The sequence below is a fragment of the Parasteatoda tepidariorum genome, chromosome 5 (assembly GCF_982258835.1).
Source record: "Parasteatoda tepidariorum strain Cologne lab strain chromosome 5, Ptep-v5.0, whole genome shotgun sequence".
Taxonomy (NCBI): domain Eukaryota; kingdom Metazoa; phylum Arthropoda; class Arachnida; order Araneae; family Theridiidae; genus Parasteatoda; species Parasteatoda tepidariorum.
This window is the reverse complement of record NC_141759.1, coordinates 79,365,182-79,389,527: the sequence shown is the minus strand read 5'-3', so window position 1 is coordinate 79,389,527 and position 24,346 is coordinate 79,365,182. Positions and strand designations below refer to the sequence as shown.

Below are 24,346 nucleotides of genomic sequence, written 5' to 3'. Positions count from 1 at the left end.
TAAACTCATTCATTCCATCTGGAAGGTTCTCTTAATGAATATTCAAAAGGCCCACGAGAATTTATTTTTGTCGTAACATAGCAACTCTAAAAAGGTATTTACTTCGATAAAATGGAATTTTGGTATAACAAAATTGTGTAGAGGTACTTAGAACACTTAAGATGCTAATTACATAATCATAAAAAAAGAACCATGATTTTTTTTTTAAATAAAGAACGAACAACATTCACGTTTACGGCAAAATTAATCACGTTTTTGTTTGTACATCCATTTGATTCTTCAAATTCATCAGAATTACAAAAAATGAAATATTGCTGTAACTAAAAGATTTTTTCGAAATATTGTGCTAAAACTTCGTTATGAAGTAGAAAAAAATTAAAAATCAGATAACTCTGAAGAAGAAAAAAATTATGATGTTTCTAGTAAACTCATTCATTCCATCTGGAAAGTTCTCCTAATGAATATTCAGAAGACTCAGGAGAATTTATTTTTGACGTAACGAAACAACTCAAAAAAGATATTTACTCCAATAAAATAGAATTTTAGTGTAACTAATTTGTTTAGAGTACTTAGAACACTTAAGATGCCAATTACATAATCTTAAGAAAAGAATAGACCATGATTTTTTTCTTTAAATAAAGAACGAACAACATACACAACATTGACCATGTTTTTGTTTATACACCCATTTGATTCTTCAAATTCATCAGAATTACAAAAAATGAAAGATTGCTCTAACTAAAAGATTTTTATGATATATTACGCTACAAATTTCGTAAAAGAGTAAAAAAAAGTGAAAATCAGATAACTCTGAAGAAAAACAAAATTATGATGTTTCTAGTAAACTCATTCATTCCATCTGGAAGGTTCTCTTAATGAATATTCAAAAGGCCCACGAGAATTTATTTTTGTCGTAACACAGCAACTCTAAAAAGGTATTTACTCCGATAAAATGGAATTTTGGTATAACAAAATTGTGTAGAGGTACTTAGAACACTTAAGATGCTAATTACATAATCATAAAAAAAGAACCATGATTTTTTTTTTTAAATAAAGAACGAACAACATTCACGTTTACGGCAAAATTAATCACGTTTTTGTTTGTACATCCATTTGATTCTTCAAATTCATCAGAATTACAAAAAATGAAATATTGCTGTAACTAAAAGATTTTTTCGAAATATTGTGCTAAAACTTCGTTATGAAGTAGAAAAAAATTAAAAATCAGATAACTCTGAAGAAGAAAAAAATTATGATGGTTCTAGTAAACTCATTCATTCCATCTGGAAGGTTCTCTTAATGAATATTCAAAAGACCCACGAGAATTTATTTCTGTCATAACGAAACAACTCAAAAAAGATATTTACTCCAATAAAATAGAATTTTAGTGTAACTAATTTGTTTAGAGTACTTAGAACACTTAAGATGCCAATTACATAATCTTAAGAAAAGAATAGACCATGATTTTTTTCTTTAAATAAAGAACGAACAACATACACAACATTGACCATGTTTTTGTTTATACACCCATTTGATTCTTCAGATTCATCAGAATTACAAAAAATGAAATATTGCTGTAACTAAAAGATTTTTTTGAGATATTGTGCTAAAATTTCGTTACTAAGTAGGAAAAAAAATCAGACAACTCTGAAGAAAAACAAAATTATGATGTTTCTAGTAAACTCATTCATTCCATCTGGAAGGTTCTCTTAATGAATATTCAAAAGACCCACGAGAATTTATTTCTGTCATAACGAAAAAACTCAAAAAAGATATTTACTCCAATAAAATAGAATTTTAGTGTAACTAATTTGTTTAGAGTACTTAGAACACTTAAGATGCCAATTACATAATCTTAAGAAAAGAATAGACCATGATTTTTTTCTTTAAATAAAGAACGAACAACATACACAACATTGACCATGTTTTTGTTTATACACCCATTTGATTCTTCAGATTCATCAGAATTACAAAAAATGAAATATTGCTGTAACTAAAAGATTTTTTTGAGATATTGTGCTAAAATTTCGTTACTAAGTAGGAAAAAAAATCAGACAACTCTGAAGAAAAACAAAATTATGATGTTTCTAGTAAACTCATTCATTCCATCTGGAAGGTTCTCTTAATGAATATTCAAAAGAACCACGAGAATTTATTTCTGTCATAACGCAACAACTCTATAAAGAATTTACTCCAATAAAATAGAATTTTAGTGTAAAATTGTTTAGAAGTATTTAGAACACTTAAGATGCTAATTACATAATCATCAAAAAATAATAGGCTGTGATTTTCTTCTTTAAATAAAGAGCGAACAACATACGCGTTTAAGGAAATATTGACCATGTTTTTGTTTATACAGCCATTTGATTCTTCAATGGCTCATTACAAAAAATCATTAGACAGAATTCATCAGAAATAAAAAAAAAATTAAATATTGCTGTAACTAAAAGGTTTTTTTGAGATATAACTCTACAAATTTCGTTAAATAGTAGGAAAAAAATTGAAAATCAGATAACCCTGGAGAAAAACAGAATTACGATGTTTCTAATGAACTCATTTATTCAATCTGGAAGGTTCTTTTAATGAATATTCATTTCATAAGATCCACGAGAATTTATTTCTGTCTTAACAAAACAACTCTACAAAGATATTTACCCCGATGAAATGGAATTTTAACACAGCAAAATTGTTTAGAGGTATTTAGAACACTTAAGATGCTAATTACATAATCAGTAAAAGTAGAATAATGCAGTAGTACTTTCTAGAGGGTGTTGTCAGTTTATGTCAAATAATTCCCCATACACTTATATGAGTATATTATTTTTAACTTTGATAAGCATAGGCTCGTGTCCTGCTATCTTCTAGTGTTTATGATCTTTGACCCCCTATCTTGAGATTGAGGGAGTTCAGGTTCATGGTTGATAAGTTCATGATAGAACTTTGTATAAAAGATGGTCGATTGGGTAAAAAAAATTGAGTTGAGCGCAGGATGTTTGGGCTTGTGTTCACGCTCGCTGCTTTGGCAGGTTAGTATTGATTAGTTTGATTACTTAACCTAAATATGATATGTAATAGTTTAGTTTGCTTTTTTATATTCTGCAATATTTTTTATCAACTTAATGTATAACAAGAGGTCACTATTATTTACTCACAAAACCCTAAGCCGTTCATTTAGAGTGAATTAAAGGCAATTTATGTTAATTAAAATAAAAACGGGAAAAGCTAAAAACGGATATTTCACAAAACTTTTAGGCTTAGAAAAATAAAACTTTCCCGTAACACTCATTTTTAATTTATCAAAAAAAATCAGCTGATTGCAGCTTTATATAAACAAACTGTGTATATTTAACTTTTATATTTGGAAAATTAAAAACAGGCAGGGAAATCCCAGCTAAAAATAAACTGCAGTTTTTCTGCAGAACTGAAGTAATTTTGTAGTTTTTCTGGAGTTAACTGCAGATTTTCTGTAGTGCAATCTTAACTGCAAAAACACTGCAGTCATTTTGCAGCTAATGTGAAGTAATTTCTCAGTAATTTATTTCAAAAACACTTTGAGCTATAGTCTACAAAATTACTGCAGTTTAAGTGAGGTCACTTTAAAATCATAAATTTCGAAAAAATTGAAACTTTAAATCCGTGGTTATTCTGCAGTAAATTTGAAGTAATAATGCAGTCATTGTTTCAGAAGTATACTTTTTGATGAATCTGCAGAAAAACTGCAGTTACTTTGTATTGTTGTAAAATGGAAAGAGTTTGATGTTTTCAATTTTGTTTTCTTGGTTGGTATATCAACTTTTTATAATGTTTATGTCTTTTTTTTCATTATAAATTAATTTCTCATAAATAGATAAATATTCTAAACATATATGTTGATAACGGAAATAACGTACACTATCTATGTTCATAAAAGGTAAAATTCATAAAATATATACTTGATTATTTATAATTCAGTAGCTTCAAAAACTTTTAAGTAAGATTTTGACACAATTTAATTGATTTAAAATAAGCCTAAAGTAATTAAATATAAAGGTATTTAAATATTTCGGTATTTTAGTAAATTTATTACTAATTTTATTTTTATTAATTTTTATTATATATTTCTTTTTGACTTAAGAAATCTATGTTTGCGCAAAGTTTATGGTAAAAGTATTATTAAAGTGAAGGCAAGCAGTTAATGTTAATTAGTTAATTTTTTTATTCGAATTCATACTAAGCTAGGATTATTGCGGAACAAAAATTATACTTATTTTTTCTAATCGAAACAAATATTTAGTTTGGATTTTAAACAATTTGATATCAAAAGAGTTTACAAAATTGAATTTGAAAAGGGATAATTAATCCAGATTTTTTAGCTTCAAACCTCTCCTTCAAACATTTATTAGTTTCACTCTGTTTCAGAAATTTGTCTTAAATAAATTTAGGCAATTTAAAACAATATATTTTTTTTATTGCTTGGAAATAAAGTTTTACAAATTAAAAAAATAATTTTGGTTGAAAAAAAAATAACTCATAGTATTTTCAATTAAACCTAAATGAGCATAATACTTATAAAACTGCTTACTTTAAAAATTCGTTTAGAGCTCCTTACTTTTAAAAATTAAACTTAAAAGAAAAATAACAAAATTTAGGGGAAAAAAAACTCAAATCTACATTGCTAGGAATTTTTCATAAAAAACACTCTTAACTAATCATTTAATTGTTATTTTACCGTATGCAATAAAAACAATTAAATGACCATAAAATGATGATATTCAAACAGTTAACCATGAGAAAATGTATTAACTGAGTTTTCCCCTTATTTGATTTAACAAATAAAAACTTTTTCCTTGCCAACAAGACCCAGCTCATGAAACTATTTAATTCTTTGGTACCTCCTTGACATAGGGGTATAGCTGAGAGGGCTAATCGGTTAATCTCATACCTGACAGGAAGCGAGTTCGATTCCCAAGATACCTTGTGTCAGCAGATTCACAACGGAAACTTTCATGAGTATTATACTTCATGTACAGATAATTAAATTTAGAATAGTCCAATATTAAAAAAAAATTCAATCGAAAACATTTTTTTTCAAAATGAATTTTTTTTTAAACAAAAACTATAGTATTTTCTATCACTCACGATAGATGGCACCACCATTTGTATATTAAAAGTAAAAATTTTGAAGTTGGTACAACTGCAAAATTACTGCAGTTTACAAACTGCAGTAATTTTGCAGTGTTTTGATTTCAAAAAGTCTGCAGTGCTATGGGCCAAATCACCACAGTCTTCAAACTGCAGTTTTTCTGTAGATTAACTGCAGTTTATTTTTAGCTGGGATTATATAACTTAGCAGTTCTCTTGTCATCGAAACACGCTCAAAATGAATTATTCAATGGTGCTGAACTGATATTTGCTCAATTTTATCGTAGATAAATTGTATGGAGTGGGGATCATCTTTTTGAATGAATGCTTTAAATAAAAAAATGAATAAATAAAAATTACGCTTTAAAAATTAGTAAGTGAGCTAGAAATAATTCGAAAGAATTTGTTTCGAAAAAATTATTTTCAAATTTCATTGTAAAAATTTTAAAATAGACCATTCAGCTTTCATTTTTCCAGAATGAGATTTATTTAAAAATACAAATTTCTGAAATCCTTGTATTTGTTTATGCTAGTAAAATTAGACAAATAACGGATTTACCATTCATGTCGGTCCAGACAATTATTTATGACAAAATCCAGGTAGAAAAGGGGATTGAATAGTTACCAAGATAAAAACTGCAAAAATTAACCTTTTAAATTATTATTGTTTGTCAAACTTTGCAGCAAAATATTTCATGCATTAATTTTTTCATTTAAGTAGATTATAACGATGTTTATATTTCGTTGCATGGTAAAAACATAAAGCATCATTCAATACCAAACGTAGACAGTATGCAGAAACTAAATTACGATGCAATATATGATGTTAAATCAATCGATATTATTTTGTAATAAGGCAATACTTTACATTAAACTTGATTAAAGGAAATACTAACTTACTACTCTGGAAATGTTTAGCAAAATCTGGTTAAATATGTAGTACCTGCAGGAGGACAGTATTAAAAAACAATTATTTTAGTTAAGCAAATGGCTATTCAGAGTCGTGATGTCTCAGTTAAAGGTACTCAATTGTCATTGTGAAGGTTAGGGGTTTGATCCTCAGAGGCGGCTCAAAGTTCATCCAGCCTTTTTTGATGAGTAATAGCATATCTGGAAAGATAAAGGTAGTTTGTATGCTATGCTGGCCACATTGGCACAATCATGCCGCAGCTCACAAAAGTTTGGAACCTTCAGTTTTATAACCCCCCTGGCCTGAAAAGAGCTGCCGTAGGAATGTTTTTTTGAACTTGCACTTGAGGCAGACCCCCGCATATATGGGTACACTGTTTGGAAATTAACCGAGCCGTTTTAAAGACCAAAAACTCGTGAGCTGTTGCAAACACTAGCCTGAGGTAAATTAATTGAGAAGGCTAAGGTTCGTTCAAGTGTCAATCTATTGAAGAAAAAGATATGACTTAAAAGATAATTTTAACAAATAGGATGTTTTTAAACAAAAAATGTCCAATAATTATAAAGTTAAATTATAAAAATAATAGATACTAGCTACCGTAATGAGCCCCCATAACTAGCCACTATGTCATAGCAGTTCATGACTATGGCATTTTTGATTTCATAATAATATGAAGAAAAGTAATTTGATTAGATTCTTGGATTTAGTTCATGATGCTGTTGAAACCGAAGAACTGTGAAATGTTTATGTGGGCATTAGTCGGAGTTTAAACTTCGTTTCCAAACACACATGACAGAATATGAATTCATATAAAAGTTAAAAACAATGAAAAGATGCTGGACGATGTAAAATACGACATAAAAGTAAAATCTATTTGAATTTTTTTTCTTAAATTAAAACATAAAATTTGAAAGTCATGACACTATTTAACAAGTGCCAAATCAAGTTTACCGAGAAGAGAAGTTTAAATTTGATTTCGACTACAAAATAACCCTCAATGTTTTTATAATTCTATTGGATACTTTGCAACTGAAATCTATTTCTATTTAAAATAAAATCTATTTAAGTATATTTTGCAAATTTAAAATCATCGTGACGTTGTTAATGTTTACACAATATCATTCTAATGTTTTACGTAGATCATTCTATTTTTTTTATTCTACCTATTCAAGATTTAAAAACATCTAAGGATTCAAAAAATTTTAACATTTAGTGCATTTTATCTATGTTAAATTAAAGAGTAGAAAATTTTATAAGTACATGTAAGTTACCAGTTAAAATAGTTTTTTTTTGTGAAATTTTTTCTCTTTTATTTTAAAGCTATTTATTTATTTCTTCATATTCATTTTTAAGAAGGATGATATCTGAATCTATCCAAAGCTTAGACGCATTAACAACTTAAAGAAATACATACTCATGATTTTGTGTTTTAAATAAGGCACACATATATAAAAATAAATATATATATTTTGATATATGTTTCTGATTAGAAAAATGTTCAATATGTAAAAGCATTATTTAGAGCATTGATCTTTCAAGTTATTCATTGACTTTTAAAATTTGATATATTCATTTGATATTTTTAAATATGCTGAATTTAATTTTGAAAAAAAAATTAAGCTTAGTTAATATTGTTTTTGACAAAATATTTAATATCAATCACAATTGTATGTAACTTGCAATTAAAATTCTCCAAAGCTTATGTCATTTAAAGAAGTTAATCTCAACAAAAGAAATCGCAATTCAGTAGATGAATTGCACATTTAGATAGAAAAATATTCCCTATTACTTAAATTATTATTATTTTCTTCACTTTAAGTTACAGTGTTCCCTACAATATATCAAAATTATTAATCAATATAATACTTTACATATATTATTGTTCAATATTTTAATATTATTGGCTTTATTACTATATATACTACATTGACCTTAATATTTATATTTTTTATATTTTTCAGCAACCGCTTCAGCATCTGGTAAGCGTTTAATTATTTTAATTATTTTTCATAATGAATTATACACTATTTTTCATAGGCTTAAATTGTATTTGTTGATTCATAGTAAGTTCTTAAATTTTCTACAGGATACGTCAATGGCAGAGAATACATTTATGCTTACAAGGGACAGATATACTCGGGATATCCTAGAATTAAGCCACAATACAGCGGTTATGCCTTTCATGCGAAGGTGATAGTACAACCCCATGAAGATTATGCGGTGATCAAGGTAAAGTAATTTATCTATTGCATACAATGTTTCATTTCCAGGAGTTTCCTTGTCTTCTGGATTGGTTCAAAATGACAGGGCTACGGCGTTGAACATTTGTAGTCGTAAACCCAAAAATTGGGTCGACTGTTCAATGGCGGTCATAAAATAAAATAAAATGTTTCATTTTACACAATCTTTCAAGGTAAAGTAATTTATCTATTGTATACAATGTTTCATTTTACACAATTTTAACTAACTATCATATTTAGTAATGATAATGTTAATGAAAATATTAAATAAGGACAAAGTTAGCTACGATATTAACTAATTCTGCTAAGAGAAATTTTAACTACAAAGTTAATTACAATGAAAAGCAGTGTTATTGTTAAGTACCATGCAATGATTTTTTAGTAAATTAAAAATTATACGATAAAAAAAGAACAATCAAGTTATGAAAATATTTTAGTTCTATATTTTATAACAGGCGCTGACCCAATTCTGAGTTAACGACTATCAATGTTTAATTCTGTAGTACAGGTGTGGTAACCCAAGTTCGAATCTTAGCTGTGGCTGGTTGAAACGAATTCTGCTCGTGGCCAACACTAATTACCGAGCTAAAATAAAATATACTCCGTGGTAGACAAATCACGGATTAGAATTCCCGTGGCGTCGGACTAAAAGTGAAAGGTTTTCGAGGTTTCCCTCGCTTTGTAATGCAAATGTGGGTTAGTTCCACCAAAAAGTCCTCTACGAAGGCTAGTTTGTCCCAAAGCTTGATCGAGAAGTTCTCTTGTCTTCTGGGTAGGGTTCAAAATAGAACAGAAAGCAAAATTTGTAAGTTACGAGAGAGATAAGGCTACAAATTGTATTAGAAATAATATTTGAAGGGTTATGGTTTATGTCTGTTATTTTATTATTTTGTGATTATGTATATCAGTAATATTAAAAGATATAATTAGAGAATACAATATTATAGATTTTTAGCACAATATTTGCTATAAATATTAAATTCATACGCACCGAAATCCATTTTTAACGTTAATTTTATCATTATTTATGTTTGATTGTAATGATAAATAATTTGGATGAAATATATAGGTAACATTATAATTAGTAAATATATACCAACGAAGCTCGGAATTATTTTATAAATTACTTGAAGTTATATGTCCTGATATATCTACGAATTTAAAACTAGTAATGGTTACAGTACTAGTTAATTAACATTCAGTTTTTATTTTAATATTTATTCATTTTTTATTACATAAATAAATCGAGGACAAATTTTATTTTTAATAATTTTACAATATTTCCGCGCGTGTAAACCATTTCGTTATCTTCAAAAGATCTAGTCCTTAACAAATTATTTTACTTAGTTCCTAGATTAAACTGTTCTTCTTTAGACACATATCATAATTCTATGATAAGATATAAGATAACACACACAAGTCAGCTTATCGTTTCTTGCTTTCTTCAAAGATCCTTGAACTTACGAAGATATAAGTGCTGATATTAATTGATAGATTGAAAAAAAATTGTTTTTAAGTACTATTCTCTAAAAGGTTTCGTGCCTTGATGTTAAATCATTCAGTTTCTGAAAACAGCTACAATTAGCTCTTAAACTTAGAGTAACTTTTAAACTTCAATAGTAGAACAGCTTATTATCCACATGATGAATAATAAATAATGATATTGAAGCGTTTATTTTTTTCTAAAACAAAATTGAGAACTTAAAATAAATAAATGATTTTATAATTAAACTATTTAGCGAATACATTGCTTAAGAAATTTCCACACTTATTAAGGTTTTGCTTCGGATAAGTGATATTATCCGAAGTAAATGGAATGAAGCATATGTTGAACAATCGGAATATTCTAATGATCAAATTTTATTTTGATAATTGGCTCATATTGAAGCATAATTTCCGAATTGAACAGTAAATATTTATCGTTTTTTTGCGCAATTTCGCTTAATTGATAGTTAGATAATTTGTCGTTAATGCAATATCTATCTATCTATCTATCTATCTATCTATCTATCTATCTATATATATATATATATATATATATATATATATATATATATATATATATATATATATATATATATATATACACAGTCCAGTCACATTAATGTGACCACCACCTACTTTCGACGTCAACGTGAAATAACCAATCACAGAGTGCAGATGGCAGCACACTACAATGCAGTGTATATATTGGATGTCCTAGGGCATCGAAAAGCATATTAGTCGTTGGCGCAATGCAGAAACGTAGCGATTTATCCGACGTCCAAAAGGGCACGATTATTGGCTTTCGGACCAAGTGTGGAAGCATTTCGGAAACGACCGATTATGTGAACTGTTTGCGTGCCACCGTGGTAAAAGTATACCGTGCATGGCAAAATGGCACTATACAAAACAAGAAGGTGGCACGTGTGGTGCACCACGGGCCAAAGATGGCAGAGGCGAACGAAGGCTACGGAGATGTGTTCAGACGAATAGACGTGCAACTGTTGAGTAACTGACAGCCCAGATGAACCAAGAGGCTACAAAGAGTGTATCCTCAACAACTGTTCAGCGAACGTTGCTGCGCATGGGCTTACGCAGCAGACGCCTGGTCAATGCACCTATGCTGACTGCTGTTCATCGGAGACGAAGGCTGGAATTTGCACGCCAGTACCGCAACTGGACGTCCACAGAGTGGCAACAGGTGGCTTTTTCCGATAAATCACATTTTATGCTCCATGGGACAGATGGACGTTGGCGTATACGGCGTGAAACGTCTGAAAGCAAACACCATGCAACAATTGCCGGAAGGCTGCAGGCTGGATGAGGGAGCGTTATGGTTTGGGGAATGTTTTCCTGGCATTCACTGGGTGCACTCATCATTGTGGAAGGCACGGTAATCAGTACAAGTACGTATCCGTCCTTGCGGACCATGTCCACCCTTACATGCAAATGATTTTTCCTCAGAATGATGTCATCTACCACCAGGACAATGCAAGGTGTCATACAGCTAGCAGTGCATGTGCGTGGTTCGAAGAGCACCAGGAAGAATTTACCGTGGTCCCCTGGCCAGCAAACACACCGGATTTAAACCCAATCGAGAATCTGTGGGGCCACCTCGATCGGATTGTTCGCGCCATGGATCCTCAACCGCGTAATCTAGCGCAACTGGCCACGGCACTGGAGTCGGCATGGCTCAACATCCTAGTGAACACTTTCAGAAACCTAATTGACTCTCTTTCTGCATGTCTCGTAGCGGTTAGCTCTGCCAAAGGTGGTTATTCTGGCTTTTGACAGGTGGTCACATTAATGTGACTGGACTGTGTATATATATGTATGTATATATATATGAACAATGAGAAAAGAGGTAAAAAAAGAAAAATAATAATAAAAATAACAAAAAACCGTGAAAAAAAGACAAAAATTTTAAAAAATCCGGAAATGATGAAAAGATTATATCTTTTATTTTCCGGATTTTTTAAAATTTTTGTCTTTTTTCCGGTTTTTTGTTATTTTTATTATTATTTTTTTACCCCTTTTCTCATTGTTCTGTAATTTTCCCCTTGTTTTCTTTAACTAACTCTATTGAACTTTTTTCATGAGTTCTATTTACTTGCAGCTCATGCGCAATAAATTAAACTTGTTGTTTTTCTTAATTTTCCTCGTGTTTTTTTATTTTTATTTACTATATATATATATATATATATATATATATATATATATATATATATATATATATATATATATATATATATATATATATATATATATATATATATATATATATATATATATATATATATATATATATATATATATATATATATATATATATATATATATGTATAACTGTCGTTGAACAGTCAATCCAATTTTTGAGTTTACGAATATCAATACTCAACTCCATGGCTTAGTTAATTTTGAACTCAACCCAGAAGACGAGAAACTCCTGGATCAAATATTGGGAGAGGATTTACCTTCGTGCAAGACATTTTTAATGGAACTAACCCGCATTTGCGTTACAATGAGAGATAAACCCCCAAAACCCTCCCATGGTTAGCCTGACGGGGAGGGGCCTCTAACCCATGATTAGTTTACTACTGAGGATATTTAAGTCAGCACTTTCGTTGCTGTGTACCAGGATCACCTCATTGGGAGGCGAGAGCTCTATCTTCTGATCCACCGCAGCCTTCAAGTAAAGATTGAATCGACGAGCAATGTTTTATACTCCTTGTAATTAAATTTGGTGTCTCAAAGTCACCTATTCTACCTACATCATCTTGGCAATGACGTGACAGGCAGCAGAGTGACAATTTTTATTCACACGGTATTTAAGTATTATCTATAGCCTATTGCAATTCGTTAAGTATTATCTATAGCCTATTGGATAATTTTAGTTTGTTTTCTTTGCTTTCGTTTGTTTCAACCACAAGATAATTATAATAAATATTTATAAGACCCTTATTTAAAATCATAATCATATCAAGGGTATCATAAGGCATTAGGCATAATCATCACATTTTAACTATAATACATGGTTGTTGTTATAGATATTAAAATATAAGTAATATTATAACTATTTAATTATGAGAAATATTACAATTCTTGAAGATAGATAACACTAAAAATCAATTTTTTCCGACTAAAAATTTGAAACATTTATACAAATATTGAACTTGTTTAATGCAGATTTTCTCCCCAAGCTTCAATTTTTTTTTCTACTATTAAATTTTTAGTTTATAATTTCTCGAAATTCACAAGTTTAAAAACATTATATATAACAGGGTGTCGATTAAATATTGCGAAAAACTTCTAGGGCAGTTAGTGCACATCATCAGGATTATAATTGGATAGGAACCCATGCCCGAAAATATCATCATAAGCCGCTAGGAATGCTTCCCTGTTATAAACTGTTTCTTTGTGGGATTATGAACAGACAGACTAAAAATGTCATTAAAAATACTGCATGTAGGAGGGAGAAACTGATTACAGATTTGAAATCAGTGACGTGGAAATCCATGATGTCTAGATCCATTAAAAAATTCCATGGAGGAGGGAAAAAAATTGTGTAATTTTATAAGAAATGAAATATTTGAAAAAGTTATTTTTCATTTTTAAAAAAATATACTTTTAGAATAACTAATTTTTTAAACTCCTTTCATTCCATAAGTATACGGAAGCACGAAAAAGCATTTTATAGAACATTCCATTAACTAATTTTTAGATTGAAGGTTAGTAAAATTTTCTGAAATTATTGACTTTTGACTTTGATTTTCAGGTAGACGACACTCAAAAAGCTCAATTCAATGGTGAATTTGAAAACGTCTTCAAGCATCCACATGCGTATGGGCCTATGCCAAGTCACGCCGCATTTTTATCCAATCCTTTCAAAGTCTACAGAAAGAATGGAATCGTACGTATAATTATTTTTAAATTTCAACTAATGTAACTATTTCAACTAATGTAAATAACTCATGTAGTAGAAAACCATCAATTTAAGCTAACAATGGTTTCAGCATTATTTTTTTCCTATTTAAAACAAGTTAAGTGATGCTTCTTTGAATTTGAAAAAATCAACTTCAGATTATATTTAAAAAAAAAGCGACAATTTAAAAAAAATATATAATTTCTAGTAAAATCGTACGTTTTAAAGATTAAAAAGATTTTTCAGGCAAAGGTTTCTTTTTAGACATTTAGGTTCTGAATAAATTCTTGCTGACTGGGCTCGTTCCTAGGCTGGTGTAGAGCCGGACCAGTAGCCAAGCTTTGGGCTATATGGCAAAGGGTTCATAATGACCTAGGCACATGACCAAAGCTTGGAGAAAAGAGAAAAAAAAAGACATTTAGGTTCTGTACTACATACTTATATGACCCTGTCTTGAAGTACAGATACAGAAAAAATTGTTTTGTACTTAAGGACAACCACAATACGATTTTAATGTCGAACGCCTTAGTGACAATTCTTTCCGTTTATCTTAAATATTTACGTCATTGACAGGTCACTCATTTCGAGGTTGAAGCAGGAGAACCCATGTTCTCAGTCAACTTGAAGAGGGGTCTTGCGAGTCTTTTCAATCTCAACCTTGAAGCTCCTGAAACGACTCCTACTTTTGAAGACAATGACATTCAGCGATCTGATCCAGATGCACATTATTTTAAAGTTTATGAAGTAAGCAACCTTTAATTTAATAATCTTAATCATTTATTACAAAATACTGATTTTTTTAGCTTGCATTATTGTCTCAATGCCGATTTGTAGAAGCTTGCAGTCACAAAAATAAACTTGATCATACAAACTAAGGTAAACAACGTTAAAGAACACAAAAATATTATTAAAAGCAGACAGCTGTTTCGGATGCTCAAAGGGCAACCTTCATCAGTGCAATAAAAAGAAATGAGAGAGAAAAGACATTTTTCTCTTATTTCTTTCTGTTGCACTGATGAAGGTTGCCCTTTGAGCATCCGAAACAGCTGTCTGCTTTTAACAATATTTTTGTGCTCTTTAACGTTGGTTACCTTAGTTTGTATTTTAGCACAAAGGTCGCCCACTTGTGTATTTATTTTTTAAACTTGATCATAATTGTTAACAGGTATTCATACACTCCCCCCCCCAGATCCTATTCTTTCAACCAAGCACTTGAAAAACGAGCTTATAATTTGGTGTCTTCAATTTAGATTTTAAATTAACACCCAAATTATAACACTGGGCAGTTGTAAGTTCTTATTGAAAAAGATTTACACGTTTGCGCTTAAAGTAAATGAGTATTTTTTTCTAGAAGCTATCATTTATAAGTACAAAAAGAAAAGAAAAATAATTAAAAATTTCTCTAGTTTGTAAATTATAACACAAATGTTTTGAGAGGGGAGAAAAGAAATTCTGGTAAAATTACCGTATTATATGGTAATGACGTTTCAGGTAAAATAAAGAATGTGAACTATAAGCAAAAATATATGGTATTTAAACTACTCATTCTGCAATTTTTTCATTCATATGATAACGGTTGGTCGGAAATTTTGAAGAATAAATTTCCTATTGCCACACATTTTAAAAATCACTACAAAAGAGTAAATTTAAACGGTTTTTATGCTGTGCTCTAAGTTACCAAGATAACATTACAAACTTTCACCAAATTTACCAAGTTTTATCACACATTGCAAAACCATATTTTACTGCTAATTTTACCGAAATCATTACTATAGCACATCAGTAAAAACTACCAAACTTCTTGGTGTTTCAGTACAGCCAGAAACACGGTAAATGTTTCCATTTTCTGGTAGTTTTGATCATAAATTTTTTTTTCTCAGTGTGTTGAGCAAAAGCAGTTACAAATGTAAATAGTAATACTACCACTACTTACTCTTTTAAGTGTGATAATGTTTAATAAATTTGATCACTCCTGAAATGAAGACACTCGAGTCTAATATGTTTAGTAAATTTATTATCTAGCAGTGCGTTTTGAAGTTATTTGTAAAACATCTGGAAGCTTTTCTGTACGGTAGCTTTGTTGATAAACACGGTTAAACACAAATTGCTGTAAACGATTAACGCAAATACAACACAAACTTGGTTTATTACTTCAATTTACTTCTGCTTATCAATAATTGGGTCAATTTCTAAAAAATAATTCAGATCAATATATTGAATGCAACTTATGTTTTAACCACTTTTTCTGGAGTATGTTTTCTTATGAATATTATATAATCTATATAACTTAACAATATGTTATTTCTGGAAAATAAAATAAAAAAATATTACAATTTTGACAGACCTACCAGCCTGTGTAGGGGTTAGGGAACTGCCCTTGCATCAGAAAGGTCCTGGGTTCGAATCCCGGGCAAGGCATGGCTATTCTTTCATTCTGTGTACTATCTGTCCTTACTGTGGGAGCAACGTTGGCTCACCTAATATGGTGTCCCTGAAAGAGTGGCCAGCAAATCTGCCCTTCAGATACCTGTATTGACGAAAGGTCGTTCCCCAGGTGGGCATTGGGGAAATAGGTAGACTGACTAATAAATTATGATTTTAATTTTTCTTTGCCTAAATATTTTTTCAAATTCTGCAAACACTAAGATACGACAAATATGCTTAAAATATCAGGAATTTCTGTAATTACTGCCTTAAATATTATTTTATAAAATATTTAAAGTCTTATGCTAAAAAACGTCGTAAATAAATATATAAGTGTAAAAACACAGTAATAAAAATGTTATCAATATCTTACAAAAGTTAAATGGGTACGGTCATATTGAACCAAAATTCACAACAACAAAACCAATTTGAGTGCTAGATGTTTAAAACTGAGAAACGTTTCTAATTATCGGTTTTTATATATTGATAATATAATTTTAATTAATTTGGATTTGATTCTTTTAAATCTGCTTCATTGTGATTTAGCCCAATAATAATTTGATAGATTTTGATATTCTTTTTCACACTTAATCATTGAGTTGTGATTTCTATTTCTCAGTCATATATATATATATATATATATATATATATATATATATATATATATATATATATAAATTTTCATTATTAACTAGTTTAAGAGCATTACCAATTATATCTGATGACAAAACCTCCTTCGAATATAATCTAATTGGAATAAAATCTTGCATGGGCATAATTTCTCGAACGCAAAATCATGCGAGAAAGCTCGCGTTGTTACAATTTCCATGAAACATGATTTTTCGGGAATAAAATCTCAAGTGTACATTATCTCCTGAGAAACAAAATCTTTTAGCAGGAGTATAATGTCCAAGAACAAAAACTCGCTTGGATATAATCACTCAGGGACGAAGTATTGCTCTCGAAAAATATAATAAATAGAAATTGAATTTTTTTAAACCCGTCGTAGTTTGTCTACCAGAAATTATTTCTTAATGATTTTTTGTCCCCCCCCCCCAAAATTATTTTTCTTTACATAAATAATTCAATAATATTGGAATCAAAAGAAATATAAACTTTCTGAAAGTCTACTTGTTACAAAATGCAGTCAATTTTAATTATTTTTCATATTCCTTGCAGCAAGGCATGCTGGGAGATTGCGAAACAGCTTATGGCATCGAACACCATCCTCATTACAGAACTCCATACAACAACATCGTCCTAAACGTCACTAAAGTCCGCAACTATCACAAGTGCAATTCAGCTCCAAATCAAGTCTATTCGACATTTTATGGTCATGAATGTGGTGCAGCTGATCATGAGAAAGCGGTAAGGTTTCTCTAAGTTATCTAACGAAAAAGTTCTCCTAAGTTATAATATAATATATTTATCAATAAACACTTGCAGGAAACATATACATACAAAACAAAACTTTTACATGAACTACCCAAAGCAAAAGTTAAATGCATTACAACTACGTATGAAACACCTAATTTTTATTTCACAGTTACTGTTTAATTATTTGAATGATATTAATGAGATTTAGAACTCAGAAGAGTTTACATGATAATGCTCAAAATTATTATGGACTTTGTATATATTGTTAAAAGTATGCCTAAAAATTTTATTTTCGCTAAAGAATTATATTTTATCCATCTTATCCTGATATGGAATTGATAATTCACTGGAATTAGAATAATATTTATCTGATATCGGACCACGATAGCTGAGTGCTTAGAGAATCGGACTCCGGTCCAGAGTTCGATCCTCGTCTCCGCTAAGACCCATTGAGTATATGTGATATATGTGCTCGTAAAATCTGTAAAATTGAAAGTGCTGTAGTCTGTTGCGTAGCAGTACCTTGCGTATGGGGATCTGAATTTTTTTTTCACCACCTTCATATCTATGTCGAAATTAAACAAGTTGTTTTACGAACTTCACGATAGTGCTACCAACTATCCCCGAGGTTCTGAGCAAAGACCTCACCTATGCGGTACTCTCTTATCAAACGAAAGGCGCACTTTCTTCACTTAACTCACAAAAAAGCTAAACGTTGGCGAATTTGACTTGTCTGAGGGTAATTAGAAACAACAACATTATCTGATATCAATTATTCTTACATTGATAAACATCTAACAATTATCTTTTAACAATATGTGCGAAAGCCACTTTAGAATATCTAAAATAACTCAAAAATTTATGTACACAAATATAAATTGATACTAATTCTTAACAAAATTGCAATTCAATCTGTTAGAATACAATTGGCGAACTTGCTAATTAACTTTAGTTATCTTATTACTGCTGTTTGAAGGTAGTTACCTAATTTTGAATTTGTAAATATTTCAGCACACACTACACGGTAATGCTCAATATCATTATGACATCCGTGGATATCGTCATCATTACGTCATTGAGAAAATTATGACAGTTGGAGAAGTAGCCTATTCGCCCTACCCTGTCCACGGTCAAACAGTTGCTACTTATACTAAGTGAGTACTTATACTACTTGATACTAAGTGATCATGCCTTCTACTTATACTAACACTTATAATAACTACGCTACTTATACTAAGTGATTATGCCTTCATGGTTTTTATAATACATTTGATATGTGTAAAATAAAATAAAAAATAACGGGTTGCTTTTTGAAATTTGCACAGTATATACAAGGAATTCTATTTGTAAAAAAAAAGAATAAAAATTATTATTAACAAAAATTTTTAATCAAGCCAAGAAATTTAGAAAAAGTTTATATCGTATTTTTATAAAAATTTAAAATTAGTCATTAAGGAATGTGATTCATTTATTGGTAATAAAATTACTGTGATTGCTTTTCAGTAACCCACTCACATTTTTCTAATTTTCGTGAATTTTTTCCTCCCTTAAAGCTTAAAAAAATTTAGTATTCAATGATCAAGCAATCAAAAAACGTTTGGGTTACATCGTAGAATTATGTATAGTCTTAGATTAATCAAGAAATTTGGCTGTACATTTGCAAGAAAATTGGTATCGGTAATTAGGTTGGATAAGAATGAAATATTTTGCGTGATTTCTTGCATTTTAAAGTAAAAAAGCAAGACAAAAAGCTACAAACAGTAGGCCCTGATTCAAAAACAGAATACTCCAAAATTATTATTTTTAAATGTATTTTTGGTTATGGAATGGTCATTAAGATCAACTCAAGATGAGGAAAATACACATCAACCATTTCTTGTATCGTAAATTCAAATCCAAATGATGTCTTTGTTAATTTCTCTAGGGTCATTTTAAAAATGTGTAAGTCTATTCTTTATAAAGCCCCTCAATCAACTTGCTTACACTTTAATCAAAAAGTAAGACGAACTATTAAAACGAAAGTACAGCATATCGAAATTAATATTATTTGAAATTCTTATTAATGGTTTGAAACTTAAAGCTTTCCGGCTTAGATTCATTGCTTATATTGAATAAAAAAATTTTACAGTCGCTTCTTGACACTCATCGAAGAAAAAGAAGTTACAACTCCACTTGAAATGGGTAGTGATGTGGTGACTCATGACTCTTTGATGTATCAATTCGAGTTCCAAAAGAACTTCAAGGATCCAGTCGATCTGAAGAAACCACATTACTTGTTCCATTTGACAGGAAGGAAAGTTCCAGTCGATGTGGTGAGTTTATTTGAAATTTAAAAACTTGACACCTCACGTAATTTTCTGTCTTGCCATGCATATTATTTTTTGAGGAACACTCAATTACACTGGGACACAATTTTTTTTCTTCTGTTGCATGAGATTTTCGAGCGAATTTTAGAGCAAATTTTAGCCCGATGATTTTAAATCCGCAATTCGTTTTCTTTCTAAACGCTATACAGTTTTTACGCAATATGATAATATGTTCCTAGATAGGTTTGTTTTTTTAAATTCGCTGGAGTAAATATTAAGTTTGTCTACTTCGTGGTAGAGAGAAGACAATAATACATATCAGTTTATGATGCGATGAGTTAAAAGTCAAATGTTTTTCTTCTTGAGTGTTATTTCTTAAAGAGCAGGCAAGTGTATAAGTATGTATATAAACTTATACGTTCTTCATAAACTTGTACATTTAGACAAAAAAATAAACTAAATTAAAAATATCCTTTAAGTTTCCCTACTTCTTTTTATGTAAGGCGTGGTAGAAAGAAGACAATAATAAATTTCAGTTTATGATGCGATAAGTTAAAGCCAAATGTTTTTCTTCTTAAGTATTATTTTTTAAAAATGTTGGCAAGTGTATAAGTATGTATATAATCTTATACGTTCTTCATAAACTTGTACATTTAGACAAAAAAATAAACTAAATTAAAAATATCCTTTAAGTTTCCCTACTTCTTTTTATGTAAGGCGTGGTAGAAAGAAGACAATAATAAATTTCAGTTTATGATGCGATAAGTTAAAGCCAAATGTTTTTCTTCTTAAGTATTATTTTTTAAAAATGTTGGCAAGTGTATAAGTATGTATATAATCTTATACGTTCTTCATAAACTTGTACATTTAGACAAAAAAATAAACTAAATTAAAAATATCCTTTAAGTTTCCCTACTTCTTTTTATGTAAGGCGTGGTAGAAAGAAGACAATAATAAATTTCAGTTTATGATGCGATAAGTTAAAGCCAAATGTTTTTCTTCTTAAGTATTATTTTTTAAAAAAGTTGGCAAGTGTATAAGTATGTATATAATCTTATACGTTCTTCATAAACTTGTACATTTAGACAAAAAAATAAACTAAATTAAAAATATCCCTTTGTAAATAATATACAGCTCTCCGAATAAAACAAATTTCAGATTTGAAATCCCAATACCCAAATCGGGCAAGATCAAGTATTTGTTTAAATGCAATGACAAACTTGTTCCACAGTGTTATTTATCTCCCATCAGATAAAATGTTTGTTTAAAAATTGAAATTAATAATAATTGAAGAAATATTAATTAAAATTTCTAAGTATGTAAACAATGATATAGTGCAAAATTATTAAAAATCGATTACTGTTGTATATAAAGGATTTGGAGTGGTAATCTCCCATTATTTGTGTCTGACAAGGAAAAGCAAAATAGTTCGATGTAATTAGCGCCATTATAAATCAATAAGAACATCACTATTTAAAACAGTGGCTGTTCTGATGCTCTGAAGCAAAATGGCGCATTATTGTTTTTGAGATTAAATAGTTGTTTCACAGCGCTAAATAGTGTTGCTTATATTCGTAATATACAAATCGTAATTTACATTCGTACAACTTACGAACCCTGGTATGTTATCACGTGATTTGAGTATCAAAATACTAAGATTCGTATTCTCAGGATGCAAGAACAAATAAATACATCACGATTCGTATCCCCGTAATTTAAGAATAAAAGCACCATGATTCGACTACATGTGAATTAAGAATAAATACATAATGCTTCGTATTCATACGATTTAAAGATGAACACATATCTCATTCGATTTCCCATAATTTAGAGATAAATGCATCACGATTCCTATTCTAGAGATTTAAAAATAAATACATCCCAATTCGTGTTCACTGGATTTATTAATAAGTACATCATGATTCGTATTCACGTGAATTAAAAATAATTGCATCATGATTCATATTTACGAGATTTAAGATTAAATGCATATTCCAATTCGTGTTCAGGCAATTTAAGGATAAATGCGTCACGATTCGGGATCAGGAGATTTATAAATAAGTACATCATGATTCGTAATGACGTAATTTAAGAAATGAATACATCACGGATTGTATTCATGTTAAATAAAAAAAATAATGATTCGCATTCACATGATTTAAGAATTAAAGCATCCCAATTCGTGCTCACGTAATTTAAGGATAAATGCATCATATTATGTATTCAGGAGATTTAAGAATAAATATGATTCGTATTCACAGGATTTGTGAATAAGTACATCACGTTTCGTATTCTCATAATTTAAAAATAAATACAATATGATTTGCAAACGCACCAACATATAATAAAATAAAAATACCAATGTTTAACGGACATTTTTTATTCTAATGATTAGACAAGCGATAAGTTGGGAATAAAAATAATAAATTTCTCACAATGTCACCTTTAAATACGTTTTATGAATGAAATATATTTTTACAAAACCTTCATTCACTAGTTTATTCAACTTCAAATACAAAACATGCACTATTACTATTTTTTCCGTGGATTATCAACGATACACCCTCTTTCAAATTTCAACACATATGTTATACTGCCTTCGCAATCTCACTAGATGTTTAAATAGATAACTGCTCTTAAATTAATATTTCATTTTTCTTGTTTACGAACTTCCATCTTTTCATAAAACTTAAGATATAGATAGCAGCTATCAATAATGTAGTTTGTCTGTCATCGAGATTTGCTGTCTATTTATGATACAAAAAGCGCTTAGCATTAAGTTTTATTTATCCTTGAACTTCATGATAGATAACTTGGAAATATCTCAAATTCCGAACTTAAAATTTTCTTAAAAGGATTTAAAGGAGGAGGAGACCCCTAAAACATTAAAAATGAATTTCTTTAATTTTAAATATTTAAATTTATGAATAAATGCGAAGAATTGTAATTTTTTGTGTCAGCTATTCACATACAAACTACCTATTATACCGAATTTCATATATCTAATATTGAAAAGTGAATGCAATTTTAATTAAAAATGTTTAATTAGATTTAAATAAAAATGCTCCATGCAAAATAATTATTTTTCCATAACTCAAATTTTAATTTAAAAAAATTTAGTCATAAATAATGTTTATGTTAAATGTTACATAAAAATAATTTCATAATGTATATTTGGGAGGCATATTTTTTAAGAAAAAAATTGTTTTGTGTCACTTTCTTAAAATTTGTTTTTAGTTTTTAATCGTTTTTCACTTACTAAACACAATTTTTTGAAAGCATTTCAAATAATATTTGTTTTAAAATCTTATTTTTTTGAATAAAATTTTAAACTTTTATCTTTTTTTCTTTCTAAACATAAACTTTGGAAAGCACTTAAAGTAACTATTCTAAAACTTATTCTTTTTTTAATAAATATTTCAATTTATAGATTTTTTAATGCAGTTCAAGTTACATTTGTTCTAAAATTTATTCATTTTATTTTTAATAAAGATTTTAATTTGGATATGTTTTATCTATCTAAACACAGACTTATCAGAACATTTTAAGTAACATTAAAACTTATTTTTTTAAATATAGTTTAATATTTTTATCTCTCTAAAAATACAGATATAGAAATCATTAAAAGTAACATTTGCTCGAAAACTTGCCTTTTATTTTTAATAAAGATTTAAAGTTTTATGTGCCTCATCTTTCTAAACATACTTTTGAAAGCATTTCAAATAACATTAAATCCGATTCCCTTTTTTAATAAAGGTTTAAACTTTTATCTGCTTTATTTATCTCAACATAGACTTTTGAGAGCATTTAAAGTAACATTAAACCTAAACATTTTTTTAAATAAAGATTTAAATTTTTATTCCATCTAAACAAAGATTTTTGAAAGCATTTAAAGCAATATTTGTTTTAAACTTTATTTTCTTTTTCTTAAAAAAAATTGAATATTTTTTTAAAGAGAAGAATCTTTTTTAAAATTAGGTATAATGAAAAAAAGTTGTTTATTTAATATCTCCTTAATTTTTCAATACATTATTTTGAAACTTGTTACATTAGTGACTTTATTTGAATCACTGATGCTAAAAAAAGCTTCTAGCAATTAAAAATAATCGTTGTAAAAGCTTACTGTTCTCTTAAGAAAATTTTTTATTCCGATATAAAATTAATATTTAATTTTAATCCATTATGCTACTTTAAACTTTGATTTGAGCTACTTTGAAGAATTAGATCTATTCTCAACATTCTCTCTCATCTCATTATTAGATCTATTTTATTAGCTATCATTCCACAAACATTATTATTTAAAGAAATATATTATGATATTAAGAAAATATGGAATATTATGAAAAGATAGCGATTTAGGAATACCCTCTATGATAATTTGTATTTTTATAATTATCTTAATTAATTATTTTTAATAATTTTAATTAATTAGTTATTTTTAATTATTTATTAATTAATTTAATTATTTTTCTAATAAATATTTTTATAAGAATATGTTAAGGGACATTTTAGAAAAGTAATAAAAATTATTTACGGAATATTCTTGTAAAAAATTTGCAATAAT

General features: G+C 28.9%; 1 protein-coding gene across 2 annotated transcripts in view; it reads left to right on the top strand.

The window, feature by feature from the left end:
- Window positions 1-2,975: 2,975 nt before the first annotated feature.
- The window catches only part of LOC107445743 (vitellogenin-6), a 53,545-nt gene continuing 32,174 nt past the window's right edge, over window positions 2,976-24,346 (top strand). Inside the window, exons 1-8 of one of the 2 annotated variants that reach the window (XM_087164374.1) lie at window positions 2,976-3,026; window positions 7,993-8,010; window positions 8,118-8,260; window positions 13,529-13,663; window positions 14,249-14,419; window positions 17,279-17,467; window positions 18,488-18,630; window positions 19,605-19,788. In XM_087164374.1, the coding sequence (XP_087020500.1) occupies window positions 2,990-3,026; window positions 7,993-8,010; window positions 8,118-8,260; window positions 13,529-13,663; window positions 14,249-14,419; window positions 17,279-17,467; window positions 18,488-18,630; window positions 19,605-19,788 (1,020 nt within the window). In that variant the 5' untranslated portion in view covers window positions 2,976-2,989. Of the gene's footprint in view, window positions 3,027-7,992; window positions 8,011-8,095; window positions 8,261-13,528; window positions 13,664-14,248; window positions 14,420-17,278; window positions 17,468-18,487; window positions 18,631-19,604; window positions 19,789-24,346 lie in introns of both variants that reach the window. The other variant, XM_087164375.1, reaches the window with a different exon arrangement.